Source organism: Brienomyrus brachyistius, chromosome 4 (genome assembly GCF_023856365.1).
Source record: "Brienomyrus brachyistius isolate T26 chromosome 4, BBRACH_0.4, whole genome shotgun sequence".
In the NCBI taxonomy this organism is placed as follows: domain Eukaryota; kingdom Metazoa; phylum Chordata; class Actinopteri; order Osteoglossiformes; family Mormyridae; genus Brienomyrus; species Brienomyrus brachyistius.
Window position 1 is genome coordinate 4,678,290 of NC_064536.1, and position 22,571 is coordinate 4,700,860.

At 42.5% G+C, this 22,571-nt stretch overlaps 2 protein-coding genes across 2 annotated transcripts; both read left to right on the forward strand.

The window, feature by feature from the left end:
• The first annotated feature begins 100 nt into the window (after positions 1 to 100).
• Positions 101 to 8,444, forward strand: abcb8 (ATP-binding cassette, sub-family B (MDR/TAP), member 8). The gene is made up of 16 exons (XM_049011186.1): positions 101 to 490; positions 896 to 1,223; positions 1,712 to 1,867; positions 2,688 to 2,782; positions 2,885 to 2,990; positions 3,896 to 4,057; positions 4,198 to 4,283; positions 4,452 to 4,549; positions 4,826 to 4,931; positions 5,606 to 5,639; positions 5,952 to 6,088; positions 6,265 to 6,359; positions 6,447 to 6,580; positions 6,701 to 6,848; positions 7,082 to 7,332; positions 7,623 to 8,444. Exons 1-16 carry the CDS (start codon positions 384 to 386, stop codon positions 7,704 to 7,706), a joined length of 2,127 nt encoding a protein of 708 aa, XP_048867143.1. The 5' UTR covers positions 101 to 383; the 3' UTR covers positions 7,707 to 8,444.
• A 78-nt stretch (positions 8,445 to 8,522) lies between these two features.
• cdk5 (cyclin-dependent kinase 5) lies at positions 8,523 to 18,006 on the forward strand. The gene is made up of 12 exons (XM_049011196.1): positions 8,523 to 8,679; positions 9,672 to 9,760; positions 9,852 to 9,919; positions 10,163 to 10,223; positions 10,739 to 10,795; positions 13,113 to 13,208; positions 13,371 to 13,445; positions 13,928 to 14,024; positions 14,819 to 14,888; positions 15,285 to 15,345; positions 15,495 to 15,575; positions 15,863 to 18,006. The coding sequence occupies exons 1-12, from the start codon at positions 8,643 to 8,645 to the stop codon at positions 15,947 to 15,949; spliced, it is 879 nt and encodes a 292-aa protein (XP_048867153.1). The 5' UTR covers positions 8,523 to 8,642; the 3' UTR covers positions 15,950 to 18,006.
• The last annotated feature ends 4,565 nt before the right edge of the window (positions 18,007 to 22,571 follow it).

Genomic DNA, 22,571 nt, shown 5'->3' on the forward strand with positions numbered 1-22,571 from the left:
ACACATGGAGCTCGCTGCATGTCAAGACCCTTAGTAATATCCCAATAAATGCTCACAGCCGTTTGTCCTGTTTGATTATTGATATTTTAAACTCCACACGTTATTGTTTTGTTTCGTAGAAATAAAGCGTCGATTCACAAAGCAGTAGCTTCCATCCAATGTCATATATGCAGCAAAAATACTTAATATAGCTATTGTGTTTTCAGTGTTACGGAACGTGAATGTTTCAAGGCGTCCTATGTTTGTTTTTGACCGTTGCATTCTGGGTGAAGATTTCGTCGCACCAATATGGCTGCGCCCATCTGGCTTTGGAAAGCCTTCTGAACTCTAATGTTTTTACTTATCCAACCATATAGCGGTACTTTTAAACTTCTCGTGTGAAAATGTTTTATCTATTGCTAAGGTGCAAATTAAACTGCACCTCCAGTGTTCCGCTGCGCTATGCGCATGCTCGTCTGAGTAAAGTCAAAGACGTACGGATTCACAGACGGTAGGACTATAGACTGGGTTGCTGTTGATTACCCATTTTATGACCTAAACATTTTGTAAAGCTAGTGTCAGTGCTGTTCCAAAGCTGGAAATCAGAAAATCCTGCTTTTCAAATTCATTGTATTATCAATTTCCATAACTGTAACAATCGCGGTCATTTAAATGTTACTTTAAGATTGCTTAAAAAAGCACTGAACATAAATTTGGTTTGATGTTGAATAATGCACGTGTGTGTGTGTGTGTGTGTGTGTGTGTGTGTGGGCTGCGATGGGTTGGCGCCCCGTACGGGGTTGTTCCCTGTCTTTCGCCCGTGACCTGCATGCATAAATAATATAGTCTGTCGATTGTTCTTAAATCCACCGTGAAATGTGCCACTGATTCTTAAAAATGATGTTCGTCTTTACAGAGAAACCTCACTGACCCAACTCGGTGGTAGACGAATCTTCTGTACGAAACCGAATGATGCGACCAATCGGTTGTGGGTTCAAGCCCGGAATTCGCTCGGACGCGCTGCGGGCCGAAACGCCAGGCTCCCGGGGGCCGTCCTGGGCTTGTTTGTAGCGGCACCGTCGGCACTGACCGTCACAGCACGTCTTCTTTGCAGTCCAGCGTATTGTCAGGATGGGACTGCAGAAGCTGAGGTCCAAACTCCAGAAGCGGAGCTTGAGTTTAGCTGGGCTATCCTCTGGGAGTTCATTAAACCACAACTTCTAGCTCTCCTGGGTGCAGTTGTTGTAAGTGATATGAAATTGCCCTGAACTTGTATAGTTCTTCTAGTACAAAATTCTTGGGTATTTACATGCTAAAGATATTGTCCTTTAGTAGATGTGGTGTTGCTCTGAAAGGATTGTAAGCAAAGTTCATGACTCGTGGCTGTGCATTATCCGTGTGTATAAGTACAGATTATTAACATATACCATCATGACAATGCACTTTGAGCACCTTGCATGTGAACTGGGAAACCTTCGTATTCAGGCTACTGTCAAACAGTAAATTGTATCTTCACATTTACTACTTCATTTTAATTTGCAAAGCAATTACATTTGTATCTTTTTGTAAATGTTACAGTTTGTATTCTGTGAGTATACACTGGAGGTAATTTTGTAATAGCAGTCAAATAGTTAACACAGTGTGTCACACTTTTAATCAGCAGAGATGTAGGGGTGCAGTTTGACTATTCAGGGGTGTTTTTGTTTGTCTGCTTCGCCTTGGTGCTGTCCAGCTCGCCTTCGGTGCAGCCGTCCTCAACATTCAGATCCCTCTCATGCTGGGTGACCTGGTCAATGTGGTGGCCCGTTACATGCGAGAACATCCAGGCAGCTACCTCAGAGAAGTGAGAGAGCCAGCTCTGAAGCTTCTGGCATATTATGGGCTGCAGGTGAGCTGCTGTTTAGCGTTAAGGCTGAAACATCGTGTTAAGATATTGCGTACAGTCGGCCCTCCATATCCACAGGTTCCGTATTCGCGGATTCAGCCAACCGCGGATCAAAAGTATTAGAGGAAAAAAACCTGGAAAGCTATAAAAAGCAAAATAATTAATTTGGCGCAGATAGATAATTAATTTGTATTTTCTCTATTCCTATATGTACTATAGTGTGGCATTTGTACTGAACATATGCAGATTTTTTTCTGGTAATTATTCCCTAAACAATACAATATAACAATCATTTACAATGGCATTTACATATGAGAGGATGTATGCAAGTTAAATGCAAATAGGTCTGTTACAGCATTTTATATAAGAGACTTGAACATCTGTGGATTTTGGTATCTGTGGGAGTCCTGGAACCAACCCCCATAAATATTATGGGACGACTGTATTTCTTATGTGCAAATTAAAATACGAATTTGAAGGATTTGTCTGCATTCAATCCCAGAGGTCACATGAAAAAAAATGTGCACACTGACTCACTGCTACTCGGCTTGTCCATACTCTGCGGCACTGTCCACGCCAATACGAGTCTAAATGTCACATCCAAAATGCTGGAATTGGCCAGAAAGCTTTTTACCACATTAACAGAAGTATGACAGCATGAAAATTGTCCTTGTGGTAGTACAGATAATTTGCCAGATCTGGCCAGTGAGTCAGGGTTGACATGTACACTCACAGCGTGGTGTCCTGCATGATGTCCATGAGATCAGATGAAGTGAAGTCATCTCAGACCAACCCATCGTTCACTATGCTATCTTTTGCGCAGGGCCTGTTGACCAGCGGTTACATCATCTGTCTCTCCAGGGTGGGGGAACGAGTGGCTGCAGACATGAGGAAACGGCTCTTCCAGTCTTTACTAAGGTTTTTTTAATTCAGTAGAATAAAACCCTTGAATGTGATTTTCACATAGGGGGAAACATACAGGACTGGGAGCTGATTTTCGCTATTGATGTTCTTTACCAGACAGGATATCGCCTTTTTCGATGCCAACAAGACGGGCCAGCTTGTCAATCGCTTAACTGCTGATGTCCAAGAGTTCAAGTCTTCATTTAAACTGGTCGTCTCTCAGGTAGATGTGTCTGCCGTTCGGTGCCCAATGTAATTTTCAGGATGCCACAATACACATTCAGCGGAATCAGAGCTGTGAGTCAGCGGCAGTTGGTTTGACCTGTGGCCTTTAGCGGGGAGGGGGTGGGGGGCTGTCAGATATCTAGCAGGGGGTGGGTTCCTGAATAAGCCACTCTATGGATTAGTTTATTAGTTGTCATATGTATTTGTGATCACATTTTTAGTATGCTCATTGGTCAGCATGTTTTTACCACTTGAAAACAATACATAATATACTAAAAATGTGATTATTTTAATAACTAATTTATTTTTATTGCACATGATATTGTATATATCACATGGTTAAATAGTACTTGAATTTTTTTAAATGTAACATATAAATGAAACTTAATGCATCAAAATAGCTTTTCACTACGAGTAATATTCTTGCTCATTCATTTTTAATGTCCCTGTGAAAACACACTAAAATATCAAGCTATTCACGGATTGCTTCCCACATACATCTTACTCCTCGCAGAATCTTGATAGTGAAGTTTTGGCTGCAGTACGGTAAGCAAAATAAGCCAAAATACAAAAACATAGGACAAAAATCAAGGCATGATTTTGGAATATCTCATCCACTATAGAAACGAGAGCGACTAATGAAGATTAACATTAAGGCTAATGAAAAAACATGATTTTGGTACAAACTGACCTTTTATTAAACCGTTCACTTAATTTTGGGACATTAACAGAAAAAGGTTAATGTTGAAGGTGGCAGAGCTGCGCTCCAGCAAGGTGCGATTTGGATATGAGGAGGCGGAGCTAGACTCCATTGGACTGAGTCTATATTTACTGTAAACTCTAACCTTAAGGCATAGGTCTGCGCTTTCGAGCTCACACACGTGTGTTTGCTGTCATCTGCAGGGTTTGCGTAGCGTCACCCAGACGGTTGGGTGCTTCGTGTCTCTCTACCTCATCTCCCCCAAACTCACGGGCTTGACCGTGGTGGTCATGCCCTGCCTGGTGGGGGCCGGAGGCCTCATCGGCTCCTTTCTGCGACGGCTGTCTCGCAAAGCCCAGGAGCAGGTAACCATTCTTGCTGGGGATACACATGACCAGTTCCTGCAGGGCATTCTGGGACAGCAGATTTCTTTGTTGCGGAAATGAGTCGTGTACATCTGTCCGGTTGCGGAAATGAGTCGTGTACATCTGTCCGGGTGCCTCAGGTAGCCAAAGCCACTGGCGTGGCAGATGAGGCGATAGGGAATGTGCGCACAGTGAAAGCCTTCGCCATGGAAGACCGTGAGATGCAGTAAGAGACTCATTCATCATTTTCCAACCTTTCTACCTGCTGAATGCTTCCTCACACGTGCGCAGGCATCTTTCAGTCTTCGCTGTTGCCTTGGTGTTGGCTTGTTTTTCCTCACAAACAGCCCTAAGAGTTTGTCTTGGACTGTGTCGCCGTTCCCCTGTGTCTCAGGATGTACGCCGTTGAAGTGGATAAGTCATGTGCCATGAACGAAACTCTGGGGTCTGGAATTGCCGTTTTCCAAGGCCTGTCCAACATCGTCCTGAACTGTAGGTGTTTGCAGTCGATCAGTCGTAAAACTCCCTAGCTGAATTTAAGCACTTTCCTTAGAATTCTCTCATCCATACATCCATCCATTTTCCATAACCGCTTATCCAGAAAAGTGGGGAGGGGGGGGCACGGAGCCTATCCCATACACAGGACACATAGCAGTGGAATACCTTGGATAGGATACCATTCAAAATTGGTAAATATATACATGTAATAGAGCTTTTGAATACAGCGTAATGTTGTCAATAATTGGTGTGAGCTTTTTTTCTCACCAGGCATTGTCTTAGGCACCATTTTCGCAGGGGGGTCTTTAATGGCCAGTGATGAGCTGTCCCCTGGCGACCTCATGTCTTTTCTGGTGGCCTCTCAGACCGTGCAGAGGTGAGCTGCATCCTCCACATTCCTCTTTCTCAGCATCTGGGAGTATTTTTAAATGAAAACAGCACCCACCCAGAGAATAGTTAGGAATGCAACAGCTTAACGTTATACAATTGAAGTTCAATGCAATGGTATTATTTGAAATAAACATCTTGCTATTAAAACATAATTGAGATAAAATAAAATCGTAACTTTTTTAATTTATTTAAAGTGCAGTATATTTACCGCAATTTACATTTGCTTTACGAAGACATCACGGCTGAGTGTTTTTTTTTGCCACTTTCGTACACCTGCATTGCTGGCTGAGCAGTTCAGCTTAAGTGCTTCCTATAAATCAGTGTTTCCCAACCCAGTCCTCAGGGAACCCCAGACAGTCTACATTTTTTTTCTCCCTCCCAGCCAATCAGGAACACTGAATACCTGGTACAGGTGCGCTGGGAGCTGAGAGGAAGCAAAAACGTGAACTGTCTAGGGTTCCCCAGGGTCTGGGTTTGGAAACACTGCCATAAATCATACAGCAGTTCTACACATCTCACGCAATCTTAGCTGGACCATTCCAGCTGCAATAAGTATGGTCTTACAAAGAAATTTATTTTATGTCCTAAGACATAAACTGTCCAGAAGGACATGCTGGGTGTCGCCTGTCGTGAGGTGTCCTTTGTTTTTGTCTACTGTAGATCTATGGCCAGTATCTCCATCCTATTCGGACAGGTAAGTAAAGGCGTCACTTTTACATTCAATTTTCATTTGAAAGTTGTTTCAGTTAGTTTTCATTGTGGCTTAACTCATTTTCTTTAGGTTTCATTTTAATGTTTGCGTCATTTGTATTATCGTAAGCTTTTGGAAGCACCATTTATAGTTTTCATTTAGATGTTTCTCAATTTTATTTCCATATTTGTAGTTCACAGATTTTTTTTCGTATAGTAATAACACTGTCGTCACTACCCCCCCCACAACTCTTCTAATAAAGAAAATTACAGCTACCTACTGTCTTGATTCTGTCTAATGTCTGGGGCAATGTAGATGGTGAGAGGAGTCAGTGCTGGAGCCCGCGTATTTGAATACTTGAAGTTGGAGCCTACCATTCCACTGAAAGGGGGAGGCCGAATCCCGTACCATTCCCTCATTGGGAGGGTGGACTTCATGAATGTCACTTTCAGGCAAGGCTCTATAAGTACCTGGATACATACCCAAGTAATGTTTTCACAGCCGTAAAGTTTAAAAGAATTTATGTGTATCGATAATTATGTAATTTATAGTAGCTAGTACCTGTTGGGTACTAAAAAATAGAATTTCGCAGAAGTAGGGTTCTCACTCTTTCTTTGAATCGCTTCAGCTACCCAACAAGACCAAAGCAACAGATACTGAGAAACTTCACCCTCGCCCTCCCACCTGGTAAAACTGTGGCCATAGTCGGCGAGTCTGGGGGAGGTAAGAGATTAATATTATACCTGATTACGTCATTACTGGGCCATCTGTACCAGTCCTACTTGCTGATAAACTTGCTCCATCGCCCAGGTAAGTCCACGGTGGCTGCCCTTCTGGAACGCTTCTATGACCCCAACACGGGAGGGATCTTGCTGGATGGCCAGAATATTCAGACCCTGGACCCCTCCTGGATCCGTGGGGCAGTCGTCGGGTTTATTAACCAGGTGCCCCCAGCAGCTTTTATTTTTTTCTTTTGGATGGGCAGGGGGGGGGCATATCAACACAGCCTGAAATGCAATTGCAGCATACTGACATGGCTGCCACTACACTCTGACCTCGCATAGGAGCCTGTGCTCTTCGGTACCTCGGTCATGGAGAATATCCGCTTCGGCAAGCCGGAGGCCACCGATTCCGAGGTCATCGCTGCTGCCACGCTGGCCAACGCACACGCCTTCATCACTGCCTTCCCGGAGGGCTACAACACAGTGGTCGGTACGTTTGGTCCCGTGGAAGAGGCAGAGCGTGGGAACAGGGCCCTTGGTAGATTCGTCGCTCATAGAAACACTTCCTGAATGGCTAGACAGCGGAAAGTATTTAATTCTGCAGCAGGAAAACACCACATGTCATAGTTAGACGCTAAGGAGCCTTCATTTTATAAGCTTCCACTAAAAGCACCCTGCTATATACTTGGATGTTTGTCAGCATTCCTCCTGATGTTCTCCAAGGTGAGCGAGGCGTGACTCTGTCTGGGGGTCAGAAGCAACGCATCGCCATCGCCCGTGCGCTGATCAAGAACCCCCGCATCTTGGTGCTGGACGAGGCCACCAGCGCCTTGGACGCCGAGTCAGAGCGGGTGGTTCAGGAGGCGCTGGACCGGGCTGCTTCGGGTCGCACCGTGCTGATCATCGCGCACCGTCTGAGCACCATCCAGAGGGCTGACCTTATCTGTGTGCTCAGCAACGGCCGCATCACAGAGGTAGCCTTCTCCGGTGCCTGAACACGTCCTGAACTGAACCTAAACCTAATGGCGTTTAAAGATAAATTACTACTTATTCAACTCTGCAGCTTTCAAAAGGTATAAACAATCAACGGGTGAGGGGGTTTGGAAGTACAAAGAAAATGTAGAATTGTTTCAAAGAGTGGAGAGAGAACCTCATACTGAAAGCCTTCTGCTGTGAGATGTTCTATAGGATGTATGAATTAACCGCCACAGTCCAGATTTTGCTCTTCACAGTTGAAGGTTGCTGTGTATCCTCCCCCCCATAGGCTGGGACACACTTTGATTTGCTGAGCAGAGGAGGCCTCTATGCTGACCTGATTCGTCGCCAGAGAGCCCAGGGCCAGAAATGAGCACGGCAGCCGACGGACCACCCCCTTGAACTGAGCACTGTAGTACAGTTTTGAATGCTGACTTGCAAATTCAAAACTACCTCTGCATATAAATATATTTCACTTGCCATTACAATTAGCTAGGGTAGCTGTACATCATACTTAGCTTTCTGTATAGAAAAGCTTTTAACAACAGACAACTTACAGGATATGGCAAGTTCTGTTTAAATCCATTGTCTGTACCCAAAACATCTTTTATGAGCGCAAACAATGTTCAAATAGAAGCTGTATCGTGTAAGTGAAGTGGATCATATAAACTCCTCTGTACGCTACATTGTGGTGCTGTCTGCTAAGGAAAAAGGGTCCTTGAATTTGATGTACTAAAATCTTGCTCTTCACTGCAAAATATCAGCTAAGCCAATTTTGTATTCTGAAAATAATTTTTTTGTCTTGAAATTTCATCAACTTATTTGCTGCTGGATACAAAGTGAAATGATTTTGCTACACTTCTAAAGTCATATCCTCCATGCAGGGGTGCTACTAGAGATTTTGGGCCCCATGAAAGCATATCATACTGGGCCTCCAACCCAGACTGATCTAAATATGTTGGAAACTTTCAGAGGGCCCCTGTCACACCCCCTATACAACACATCCTGCCCCAATAACAGGGTCATACTGTCTTCTATTGCATTTCTTTTTGTGGATGTAAGGATTTTTCACAGGAAATAGATATATTAAATAAACCGTAGCATTTCTGAAGGTCTGTGTGTGTATTGAATGCTCTGGCCTAGATGTGCGAGAGGTGGGCGGCGCCCGCGCTGTAGTTCCGCCTTTCGCCGGTAGGTGGCCCGGAGTGCCGCTATTGTACGTACAATATTTCACAAATTCTCTTTTGCGAAAAGCCGTCAGGGCGCGAGCGGTGGCTAGCCGGCCAGCTAGCTGCGGTAGCTACCAATCATGCAGAAATATGAGAAACTCGAGAAGATAGGCGAAGGTGAGTACGGAACGCCTTGCTTTTTGGTTTTGTTCTTCAGCTGTGCGGCTTTTAACAGTCTGAACGCGTACGTATCGCTTTCCGGTTAGCGGCGTAGCTAAGGCACGGCGGCTATTTAAAAGCCCGGCCTAGTTTACCTGCACACAGAAGCGCCCTGCTCTTCAGCACAACTAAATACCTATTTCTATCGTCCATGCCTGACAGACTGTCAGTTTAAAATTTCTTTTGCTAACAGAACAGCTAACAAAGCAGTGGGGTATTTGCAGACAGCTGACGGGCAAGACTGCGGTTTCTAATAGCAGAAGTGCATTAGCTCGCTAGCTGCACGTTACATTGCCTTTATATCGTTATAAGCCTCCACTCCTGTGATGTTTAATGCCTATACGTGCCGTAACTGGAAGCCAGAGACATCGTGCTCCCACTGTTGTCCTTTACAATCCATCCTCAGTATGGTACGAGCAATTCCCAGTTAAACCAAAGCCACTTAGAGCCTGAGTAATGGGCCCGTCCATCTCCATTACAGAAACCTCACATTTTCATTGTGTGCATTTACGCATTATTGTCAAACTCAGCCTAGTATAACACCCCTGTTTTCATAGCTGTTTGGCTCGCTGCCGACCAGTTCCATGAATTAGGTTGGAGAAGTGTTAGGTGGCTGGCTCGATGCAGTCTAATCTACTATTAAAATGTACCCGCGATTCTAGGCACGATAAATACCACACATGGATGAATTGAATGCATTATTTTCTACTGGGTATGTAATAATAAATCGACTGTCTAAATATTCGTGACAGCAGAGGCTCTAGTTTTTGTGTAATCTTTAATACCTCTGATCACTTTCTGGATTCGCCAGGACCAGTACATAATATTTTCTTATGTCGTGCAACACTACATAATTAACATTTTTTTAAAACAATGGCTGAAAGTTATATATATCTTGATAAGCCTCTTTCTTTTAACAAGCTTGCTGATGTCTAATGGATTTCACACAGGTACCTATGGAACGGTCTTCAAAGCCAAGAACAGAGAAACTCATGAGATTGTCGCTCTGAAGAGAGTGAGATTAGATGATGACGACGAGGTATTTGCATTGCGTCATACGTAAATACACAATAAGACGCAGAGTGAAGCGTCCCTTATGCCTGTTCTGTTCTGCGTCTTCCTTCTTAAAGGGTGTCCCAAGTTCGGCTCTGCGGGAGATCTGTTTATTGAAGGAACTAAAACACAAAAATATAGTCAGGTAGGCATTAAAGGCACTTGGACATAATGGCAACCAACTTACACCTGTAAAATATAGAAACCTTTACTGAACAATGTTTTGGAATTATACCTTTCAGAATAGTGGAATTTGCTTTCTTGTGTAATAGTTCCTGCAGAAAAAAACGCTAAGCAAATCGAGTCTGTAAGCTGTACCGTTTTACTGGGAACGTGAACACACACAACAGGAAGTCTGCTCGTGTCAACACAAGTTTTCTTTTCATAGGTTGCACGATGTTCTGCACAGCGACAAAAAGTTAACGTTAGTGTTTGAATACTGCGATCAGGTGAGGAGTCGTGATGACTGCAAACAGACCTAATAACTGTTTACAGGAAACTGAAAGTGACCCTTTTATGCAGATTGGAAGCATGTTATAGGAATACTTACATTGCATCACTGTTAAAGTGTTCTGAGATGGCTTGTGACGTTTTGAGACTGGAAAATGGAATCCTTGTTTGCGATGGAGGTTATGCTTTTTGGGAGGCTTTAACTTTAATCCATTTTTATGGATGGCATGTATGATGGTGAGCTACTTTTAGCAGTGGACAAGAAAATACTATTTTTACTCCAGGAATGGGTCAGTGTTGTTTTAGATAATTATGGCTGCAGCGGGACGATTTTAACGTCATGTTTACAAAAGGAATTTTTGTGCCTGTCGAAGATGTATCGCTTTGCAGTTATAGGGGCTTACTTTAATCCACTGGCTTCTGGGTATTTTCATGTTCAGATTAATATCATATTATTTTTGATGTTACTGTTTCCAAACATCTGAGAAACTCCCGGTCTCTCTCCACTGTGCAGGACTTGAAGAAATATTTTGACAGCTGCAATGGTGACTTAGACCCTGAAACTGTCAAGGTAAGCATTTAAAGATCTGAATTGATTTCTTAGTCAGTAGTAAATGTGAACTTCGTTTTAGTTTTAAGATAATTTATGTAGCTTGTTGAAGTACATTTAAGGCATCCGATATGTAATGGCATTTTGGACAACTTAATGGTCTTCAAGCTGGAATTAATTTCTCGAAATAGTTAAAGCTGCCAAAACTGTAAAATTTAACAAGCTGACACGTTTCATTAGCAAAACAGTGAGATTCTCACAGCCTTAAATATCTGCTTCTGAAGTAACTGAAGCATTCAAAACAATTAGTAGGAAAAATATTCTGTTGAAGAATGCAGGTAAACAGATATCTGGAGCAAAATCACTGTGTTAAAACAATGAAACTCAGTTAATGTACTTTGCATAAAAATTTTTGCTCCCCCTTATAATGCCATGTGGATAAAACCCGCTGTCTTGGTGAATGCATGCTTGGCTGCTCCCTGCAGTAACTGCCACACAGCCAGCGGGTGGCCAGCCAAGGAGAAACATCTGGTCATATACCTTCCAAAACAACATTCACCTAGAGCCAGAAACTGAGGAAAAAAGAAAAAAAATCACATAGTCATACACAGGTGACCCCAAAAAGTTCTGTCACAACACAGGAGCAATGTGAAAAGCTATACTGTCCCAGATTGCTACAAATGGTGTCTCGTCAGTGCTTACCAGCCTTCCTGGGTAGCAAGGCTGTATTCAAGCTGTCATGGTCTAGTTTGGCTCTGTCACAGGTAGATGTGAGAGAACTTCATCTCTAAAAATGGCTGCACACATGGTGATGCTCACAGCCCTCCAGATATAGATTAAGTAGACTTACAAAGAAACTCAGACATGTGTGTCATACAGAAGGACAGCCAGATAATCTAGTACATGACACAATCTCGTTTTTGAGTGAGACCTAATTATTTTTGACCAATTGTGACCTGGTGTGTCTTGTCACTCTTATAAGACCATGACTTACTGTAGGTTGGCCCTGGCAGGTCGAGATTTGTTACTTGAATTTAAAAAGTATTTATATATTCAATGGTAAAAATCCACATTCGAGTTTTTGAAGATTTATGTAGGCTCATATTAATCATCTAACACAGCCTTTTTGTTTAGCTTAATGGCCCTTGTTGCTTAACGTAGAATAAGGGATCTGCCACTAGGGGCAGACTTCCATAAATTAATTCAGCTAGCCAGAATGGCTGAAACTAAACAGCAAGGAAACCAGTGAAATAATGTGCGAATCAGAAGACGAATGTGGCAGTACAGTAACTCCCAAACACCTGAAAAGGGTTTGCGAAGTGCTTAGGATTTCGCTGGCATGTTTTGTCACAGGGACTCCTTCCGTCACAGTGGTGGAGTAGTGATGCATTGGAAATTACGATCAAAATATCATGTATCGCAGTATAATGTGTGGACAGTATGGTGGTATGAAACATGAATTGGTGCCCAAGCCTAGTGAGACATAGCCTGAGCCACATGGATGTCATTGAAGTTTTAAGCTGTCCTGTTGGTAGCTAAGTAAACAAAATATGTGTTATATATGATGGTAATTTTCTTCGTATAGGCTAACGTTGAAGGTTTCACCTTTCAAGGTCGGTTAGGCTACTGCCCAATGATGGGCTGCCTTAGTAGTCTAACTTAATACTCGATATGTGTATTTCTTCGAATGGCACGTCTTTTACATTATAATACCTTTTTAAGGGGAGTTTCCCCGCCCTGCGGTAGAAGCAGGATGGATTTCATCTGGAGCTTGGCTTCTTCTCTGATGGGCTCCACAGCTGCTCACTCTTCTTCCTTGTACTCGTCGTCCCATCTTCAGCTTTGGCGTCCGCCTGTTTACTTGCTGCACACAGCAGTTCACTCATGAATTTCTATTGTGTGTGAATATTCTCTCCTTTGATTGGAGAAGTGTGCAGCGTTGTTTAGCGCCCATGCGGTAATGTAGCTATAATTGCTATTCGCTGTGAACAGATTATTTCAGATCTGCTACCGAGACTTCATTAAACCTCGTCCTTTGTTTACGATTTACATTTCGTATGAATCTCAAAATATTTTGTGAAATTTGCATTAGTAATTTGAGAAAGCGATTCCTTGTCTTATAGAAACGTCCTCCAGTAATTAAGAATCCCTCAAATTCAAATTTGCAGTCATTAATTTTATACCATGCTTGGTTTTTCAGCATAAGATACATCATTCAAAATATAGTAATCACATTCCAGGGAACACTTTGCGGTCTGTAATTAGTGTTTAAAAATATGGATTTATGGGCAACAGAACATTTTTCATCATTGTTCCCTCTCCCATTTTGTCTCTACAGTCCTTCATGTACCAGTTATTAAAAGGACTGGCCTTCTGTCACAGCCGGAACGTGCTACACAGGGATCTGAAACCACAGAACCTCCTTATCAACAGGGTGAGGAGTAAACTAGATGGTAACCTGTATGATGTGGCAGTACAGAGCCTGGCCCCCTCTGCAGTGGGCAAGTTTATTTAGCATTTAGTTACATAATGTTAGTGTAGCTGCCCCTGGGCGATTTCCAACACCGTTCAGTGTTCGCCTTGCTACCCTGCTCAGAACGGAGAACTGAAATTGGCCGATTTCGGACTGGCGCGAGCGTTTGGGATTCCGGTGAGGTGTTACTCGGCCGAGGTAAGGAACCGCAAAGCTTTGGCAGGAAGTGCCTGAAACACGCCTTTGTTGACGTAGCCTTAATTCCTTTTATACAAAGATTTCATCTGACTGAGTTAAAGTAATATTGTTTACCCTTACTGTTAGACAGCTGAAGGACTTCATAGTAGCCCACAGTTCATTGTGGGCAGTGGTGGCTTAATGGTTAGGGAAGCATTAATTGGGAAGCATAATTGAAAGACTGCTGGTTCGAATCACCGACCAGCAAGGCATCACTGAGGTATCCTGAGGAAGGTACCGCCCCCAAGCACTGCTCCCCGGGCGCTGAATTAGCTGCCCCCTACTATGTCACATTGTCACATATGGGTTAAATGCAGAAGACACATTTTGTTGTTGTACACTGTGTGCTGTGGTGTGTCAACAATGACCACTGATCTGTACATTCTAAATAAGCAATCCTTTATTCCTTTTGTCACTCAATGCTTTCCTCTTCTTACCTGTAGGTAGTGACACTATGGTACCGGCCTCCAGACGTCCTCTTTGGTGCTAAGCTATACTCTACTTCCATCGACATGTGGTCAGCAGGGTGCATATTTGCAGGTGAACTGGTCTCCTTCAGCCCCCCCCCCCCCACAGCACAGCCCCCTGCCCCCTTTCTCACAATGGCAAATCTAGACACTGGTCTTCTAAAATCTCACAAGGATACTGAAACCTTAAAGGCAACTAGCAGCTGTAGCCAGGCTCACTTCTGTAGCATTTACTTTCCATTGGAATTGCTCTCAGGACACTCTATGTCTGTACACTACATGGCCAAAAGTATGTGGACGTCAGTTTGTTCAACATCCCATTACGAAACAAAGGGTATTAATATGAAGTTGGCCAGTTCATCGTTGCTTTAATAGCCTCTACTTTTCTAGCAAAGCTTTGCATTAGATGCTGGAACATTGCTGGATTAGCGGCCATTCAGGTTGGCTATTGATGTTGGGTGATTAGGTCCCTCTCTGTCAGTTCGTGTGGCCGACCACTTTACAAATGAACTTGTTCCCTTCACTCGTGTTTGACCCGGACAACTCTGACTTGGTGGAAAGATGGCGTCCCATGATGGTGCCACGTAGAAAGTCACTAACCTCTTACACATCAACCACCCGTTCTGTTGATAATGATTGTTGCAGGCGATTGCATAACTGTCTGCTTATACATCCGTGTCAGCAGTGGGTGTGGATTAAATGGAAATTCCTCTGATTAATTGGGGGTGTTTGCATGCTTTTGGTCAGATTGTGTATCAGCCCTAGGGGGCCGTATTAAAAAAGTCATCAGTGACAAGGTCTGAGCTTTATGTTTGGAGTCTCTGAGTCATAGTGGTTTCATTTAGCCTGTTTGTCATTCCTTTCCAGAGTTGGCAAATGCAGGAAGGCCCCTGTTTCCTGGGAATGACGTGGATGACCAGCTGAAAAGGATTTTCCGATATCCATTTAAATATCATAAAAGATGTAACATATTACTGCCTGTTGCATACACAACTACCATGGCAATTTAATCATCCTGGGCTTAATTCATAGTATCTAAATATGGTTTCTGTTGGCTACAGGTCTCATTAAAGATCTACATGTGTTGATGTCAGAGTGTTTGTGGTTTTCCAGCTATTGGTTTCTTCTGAACCAGCCTGAATTGATTTTCCTGGTGACGTCGGATTTATCGAAAGGTGTACTACGTATCTGTTAAATGAGTACGATGACGTCCGCCCTTGGTTGTTACAGCAGGCAGCAAGGTTTACAGCTGGTCGTTCCAAATGGAGGACAAGTCTGTGGAGATGCGTTTCAGTTCAGTATAAGCCGTGTATTTCCCTTAATGCTTTGATACGTTGCTGGGGACTCCAACAGAGGAGCAGTGGACAACTATGACCAAACTGCCCGATTATAAGGTGAGACCCCTGCCTGCTTGCCCACACTCCATGGTCCACAGTCCACGGTGGGCTTTTCTGTATAATATTGTCATTTTGCATAAGCATAGTTCTTTTAAGTACCTTACAAATGAGGGATTGCACTAGTACCTGTTCCTCTCTGTTCCCAGCCATATCCAATGTATCCAGCTACCACGTCGCTGGGAAACGTGGTACCCAAGCTCAGCGCCACCGGAAGAGACTTGCTGCAGGTGAATATGCATCGATTTAAACTTCTGTTAAGATATTCCTCATAAAGCAGTATACGAGACACTGGTGTTTGGACAAAAGTATGTTAGCCCAGAGTGAGTAATATGTAATGAGCGGTGGTGTTCGTCCTTCCTGTTTCCGGTTTGCAGAGCAGTCCCTTTTTGCACTCTGCTTGTTCGCACCTGCAGTGACGCGTATTGGGCTAACGGCCTTTTTGGGCTGGCTCAGACCTCTCCTCTTATGTCCCTCCTGGGCCTCACTGATAAAGGTTCAATGGATCTTTCCACAGAACCTCCTGAAGTGCAATCCCGTGCAGCGCATCTCGGCCGAGGACGCCTTGCAGCACCCGTACTTTGCAGACTTTTGCCCCCCTTAGACGTCTCCTTTAAAAAAAAAAAAACTCTGCCGGACAGGACCATCCCCTCACCTTGACAAGAACGGACCTTTCCACTCCATCGCACGCCACAGGAATGGCCACAACACTTGTAGTCAGAACCTTCTCCTGACATGAGGTGCTTGTTGGGCATGAAGGAGCAGCTAACATGACAGGCTTCTGTCAAAGCAGTCAAGTCTTCTCTCTTCCATAAAGGCTGTCGGCTGACAGGTACCGGCTTTCCTGCAGGGGCCTCACTGTAACTCAGGCATGCCCTTTAAACATCTTGCATGCCTGGCAAACAGGCTTAAAGTACTGTTCTCTTAGCAGAAGATGCATGAGTATTGGTACGATTACCTCTGTGGGGGAGGAACGTTAGTCTATCTGAACCATACCTCTCAGCTGCAGTTAATGGTTAAAGTTAAGGCACTATCAGTCAGACACTGGCTGGCCTGTATATTTATGCTTTTAGGGTTAGTTTCATTAAGGTTGAACTGTTTGCCACGTACTAACATAGGGTTTGAGATTGTATAAATTAAAGGAAAAAATGTTATTTAAATGTACTTCTTATTTCTCAGGCTTTCTTGTATGGCTCGTGACTTCATTTTCCTTTGATTGCACTTTGATTGCAAGACCTTAAAAAAAAAATCGCTCTTGCTTTTTTTTAAGTTGATTTTCATCATTTGGATTTCCATGGATTGAAAACTGAAGGTAGAATCATCCCCAATTTGCTGGGGCGAAACGGACCATAACTGTTTTGCGGACTCGCACCTGTTCTCACGTCGTTGCTGCTGTTGCGTTTTATCGTTACATGAGTGTCTCGTGGCGTCTTGAGACTGCTGCCATTGACAGTGCTGAACGGCAGCGTATTGCCACCCTTTTCGGGTTGAAGGTGCCAGCTTGTTACACCGAGGTCCTGTTCCATGGCAGCAGAGACTTTCTTAATGACGGGTATTTTAATTTTTGGCACGAATCCTTAAAACAGTGTTATTTCTTTGTATCCATGCTGTAAAACTCTTTCGCTGTATAAACAAACGTTAGGTTACGCAAAATCACAAGGTTTTAGCTTATAGTAATAATCACGGGGGGAAAAAACTGCGTATCACACTTGATTTGCAGCTGTAAGGTTAATTTTAGGCTAAAATAAGTTTTCAGAAATTCAGTACAAAAGTATTATTAAATGTGCTTGCCTGCTTTGATATTTAAATAAATATAAAATAGAAAAAAAACACTTTGAATAGAATCCTCGCCACCCTAAACAGTGAGTTGTTTTCTATTAATACGCCTTTTCGATTAGGTTATTTTAAGATGTTCCCATTTTGACTAGAAATAGTCCTTCAGTAGCATTTTGTGCAATTCCTGGGCTGAACTCCGTAACCTGACGAATAAATTACAGTACAAGCTGACTTTTAGAGTGGTTATGAAAACTCCCATTGGTTGTTAGATTTTATAGCTTTTTATGAGACAACTTGTCCCCAGAGTACATCACATAAATATGTAAACGTTTAAAGGCAAATCCTGCTAATTTTAATTCAGTGCAATGCATTTCTGAACCTTGGGCACAATTTCTCTAGAATGACAATTCAAACCCTCATTGCAGTACAAATTGCCTTGTTTAACAATTTTTTTTTATTTCACAAAGCATTTTGAGTTCAGTTTTCACTAAAAGAAAAATGCTCAGCGAAGAAACGAAAGCGCATTGACGGACGTAGCCTGCCTCTAGATATCTGTTACAGATTTAAAGCTCTGTGTTTTAGCTGTCCGACAGCGAGCAGTCAATAGGACCATGCCAACAGATTCCAGTCAGGAGCCAAAAACATGAATAAAGTACGACAGCATTGCCAGAATAAGCTACCTTTTGTATAGCTAAATGACAAAAAAATAAACAATTTGGAAGTAAGGACCACTTCTGCACTTTCCTCATTGAGCCTGTTAGCCTTTTATCAAATCACGAGTAGGATTGAGTTTTTGCTATTTAGTACTATTATGTGTGTAGTCAATACCTGTAAATTTTAAGTTGTATATTTGTATAAGTATTTAATAAAGTACTCTTAAGTATAGAGGTAATTTTGTGTAATTTCAATGCAATCCCCATAGTAAAATCAGCATTTTCTGTTTTAATGTCAGCTTATACTTTGGGACACACACTCGGGTTACCACTATACTTACCGGGATCGACCTGAAAAGAGCAGCACTTAAGGTACAGAGACACTCAAAACAACATTTACGAGAAGGTCTTTTTTATTTGAAGTATATATTCAGGTCTTAGTTCATTCACAAAATATGCAGGTAGTTATTTACTGAATATATTTATACAGTAAATGGAGCCAGATGAGCCAAGTTACAGTCCCCCAGGTGCCACGTCAGGTAAGACAGAGATATTGGTGATTGGAGACGACATACACCAATGAACATCCATTTAAAAAGATCTGAACTGATCATACAAAATACAAATGGCTGGATGTTTTGAAAGTACTTTCACTCTTTGTTCAAAACATCCATTGCGCTCCAGCTCCTCACGTCGACTCATTAAAAAAATTCTAAAATAACATTTCAGTGACTCCAGCATAACACACCATGGGCTGTTTGCCTCGCAGTTCATATCCGTGTTTGAATGCGTTTCCCAAAAAAAGGCAAAGATGAAGCAGCAGCAAAAATGGAACGAAACGGGCAGATGAACCAACAGAAAGGGTGAGTCGCCATGGATGCTGAATGGTAACACCAAGAAAAGCCACCGGCCAGACCAAGCTGGTCCTCAGATTGTGTTTTATATGCTTTGTAATTCAGAGCAGAATTAAGAGCCGATCCACAACTCTCAGACCAAAATATAAATTTCTCACATATCTATACACAAACATATATTTTACAAAAATTAAAGATTGTAAAGGTAAAAAAAAAGATAAATGCTTCGCTAGTTTGATACGCTGCGAACTTTATTATGATCGACGTCGGGGCAGAGACTCTGTCTGGTAAGGTAGCCGCTTCTGCTCTAACAAGGTCACCAATTCCCAGCACAGAGCTGAAAACAAGACAGAAGTGAGAACAGGGCTTCGGTTTTACTGAGGCAAGGGTAACCAGGCAAACTGTGCGTTACATGCTGACCGGCATTAACATGTCTTGATGGATGTATAATTACACATCTAGATTAAAACTACTTTCATCAAAAGGCTACTTTGGAAAAAAAAAAGCACGTTAAGACAGACCAGTTCTCCAGTGTAGCAGTTTGGATCAGTGAACTGAGTATTTGATCCGGCTTGTATAAAAACGATTACGTTACGGAGGACCCTGTGGTCACATGATACCTTTTTAAAACCATTACACGTCCAGCTGTGTGACTAAAGGTGATTGAGGACATCACTATTGAAAATACATATTAAATTACACAGGTGCCAGTAGCACTGGCTCTCTGTCAGAGTCACAGTCGGTCTCAAGGAACGTGCCGTTTGCTTCATCTGGCTTCCAAGTACTTTACTGATACTAGTAGATATATACTGAATATGTACTAAAACATAGCAAAGATACACAAGGGTACATGAGGCTTCGAGGACTCTCAGAGGACATGCAAAGAGGAGCGAAGGGGTAGAGGCCCACAGTAACACACACACACAGCTTCTGAACTTGAAGAGTAGAATACACCAGACTTACTAGGCGATGACAGAGCTACAGTTTAATCTACTAGTGGGCAGAACTTAAGTCTTAAAAATCCATTGAAAGCTATGTGTCACTATACAACTAGGATTGTTGCTATGCTGCTTGGTGGGTTTTAAAAACACCTTGTCCCGTCACCCCGTCGAGAGGCTGTTAAAACCACGTCCTTTCACTCGCCACTGCTTCTCTGTGACTGGACAGAAGAATCGGCTAACTGGATATCAGCCGATTATCATATACTTACACTATAGTGTCCCAAAGCTGCCCCAGTCTTTACAGCTTAACTTTTAAAAAGCTCGCTGAAGGCATCCTGAAATGGTCTGCAGACCAAGCTTAATTTTTTTGCTCATTATTTTGTCTGTGTGGGGGAGGGAGTTAGACAAAAAGCAAAAGATAATTCAGAATTCATCTGATAATTCACCTTAACCCCCGTCCCTACATCCATTACCATTACAGTTGAGTTTTGCGTGGCGCATCCCATAATGTAATTCTACTCAAAGCAGGACAGCTGCAGCCAAGAAAAGGGAGCAGAAAAACCTGTCTACAAACTGTTATTTGAGTAATTCCACATATTTGTTTTTGTGGAGCTGACGAAATACACGTTATGAATCGGCTGGAGAAGTGCATCTTCTTTTTAAACGCTTAAATGTCTGCAGAATGCAGAATCTTATTGCTCATAATAAACAGCAGAACACATTAAACTGTTTCTAAACATTCCCTGGGGGGATGAAAAGCACTATTTAAATGTAGTCTGTTTTTATTATTATTTACTAAAAGTAGTAGTGTTGACATAAAAATTAATGGAATTAATTATATGCAGACTCCTTGAATGGAGACGGCCACCCAGAACACACACAGTGAATGCACAGTATTGCTCCCCTTTTGCTTATAAAATGTGGGAAAATCTGCACTCGCTCTACAACATGGGCAGATGGATGTGAGAGAATAACAGCAAAATATCGTAGCTAGAGGCTTGCGAGGGGCACCGACGGATCCTGTGCGCTGAAGTTTGAACACGGTACCAATTAAGGGACTCAGTGGAATTCCAGAACCCTCATTTAGAGGAGGCAGAAATTGGGCTCAGCCTCGCTGAACAGAAAGCTGCGTTTCAGAGGCGTTCTGTGTTTTACAACAGTCATTTTTATGTACAGGTTAAACAGTCATTAAGTTAACGTACTAAGACCAACAGAAACCTGATTTCCTGTCGACGGCCAATTTCTCAATCGCCTTTTACATCCACGCTGCTTCTATTTACACTGATTGTTGTCGTAATTCATAAAATATCACTGAGCTAATCATTATGAAGGGAGGAAGAGAAATTAGCATGAATGCTGAAGCGGTTAGCTGTTCCCTTTGCACTTTTAATCACTGACATTTCACTCAATCCATTCGGGTGATTTTACTCTCGTTAAATGTTACCCACTAAGTCCTGTAATTACCTCGTGGTATATCACAATGCAAAGGCAGCACAGTTTTGTACTACAAGACCATTAAAGTGAAGGAGGAAGTACTCAAAATTCACAATCCAGTCAAACGCTGCCTTCATTCTTAATAAAACACTGTCAATATGTTTTAGCCAAATACGCAGACTGGGGGAAAACAGACATTTGTACCCTCAAACAGGACTTTCTCTGAGAAGCACTCATCAAACAGTCAACGCTCACAATAAAACACTGTCAAAATACAGTAATGAACCACAGCGAGGCTTTTTTACTTTTCATTATTCGTAGCTAAATGTTCGGAGTTGTGCAAAGTCTAGTATTTTCTTTCCTGCTAACATCCGGGATGGAATATTAAGGTGTTTGCAGTGAGCAGTGTGTCATGATTCTAAGCAATGTGACTTGTAAATCTTAAAGAGTTTGCAGAGAATAACTGATCTAAAATGAAAACAGAACAGCCAAAGTGCTGAGGAGGGGGGGGCCCAGAGTGGCGCACAGGGCTGCTGGACTGATGAAATTTGCTGGGTAATAATACTGGCAATAAATGCACGAACATAGACGGAAAGACATAACCGGTTAAATAAAACCTACAGGCTATTCTCTTAGCCAAAACCCTTTTCGAAAATCCTAAGTCAGGGAAAGCCTCAAACAAAATGCTGAAAAGCCACAAAATACATTTTCAACTAAATTGTTGGGTGTTGCCGGTGCCTCACATGAAAAGGTTAAAGACTGCGGAACTTCTCAAAAAGCAGCAGAATTTTCAGGATAAACTGCATAATAAATAATCCCGGAAAGGTCAGATGGAAGTAATGCTTCATGGTAACAAACTATTTGTAAATAATAATCAACTTATTTCCTCACGCATACCTGTCTCCTATCTTGTGAAAATGGTTTCGACTCCCATTTTTGTATTTTTCCGGTCAACTGAGAGTGACACATTTACAAACCCTTTGTTATTATGTGCAGAAATATTTTCTGTTAATCCAGTACAGTGTAGCTATTTGTTAGAAGTTTACTGTCAGACATCCGTTATTTCAAATGATCTAAAACGTTGGTGTGGATTGGTCAGTGGACAAAAAGGGGGCGGGGCCAATTTGCTGTCCATGCATCCTATAGCCAAACTAATCCTGAATTATATGAATTGACTGTCAAAAACGGCAAACTTGTGCTCAAATTCTAACCAGTAATGGCATAAGGGTCCATGACTGAGCATCAGCTGGAACAGGGAAGCACACAGCTACTGTAACTTCTGGATGCCAAACATTATGATCTATTAGTATCCTGTCATGTATTTCATGGTCTTATTGTAAATCTACACCCTATAATGTCGATTAGGGTTCCTCAGTTCCGGTCCTGGAAGGCCAGTCTGCGACAGTTTGCAGATTTACCTGCTCAAACACACCGAAACCTGGCAACTGGCTGGTGAGCGGAATAAGGTGCGTTTGCAGCCCCTTATTGCAAACTGGCCTTTCGGGACTGGAATTGGGGGGATCCCTGAATGTAGACCCTGTGTATATTGTATTTTGTTGTTTTCAACA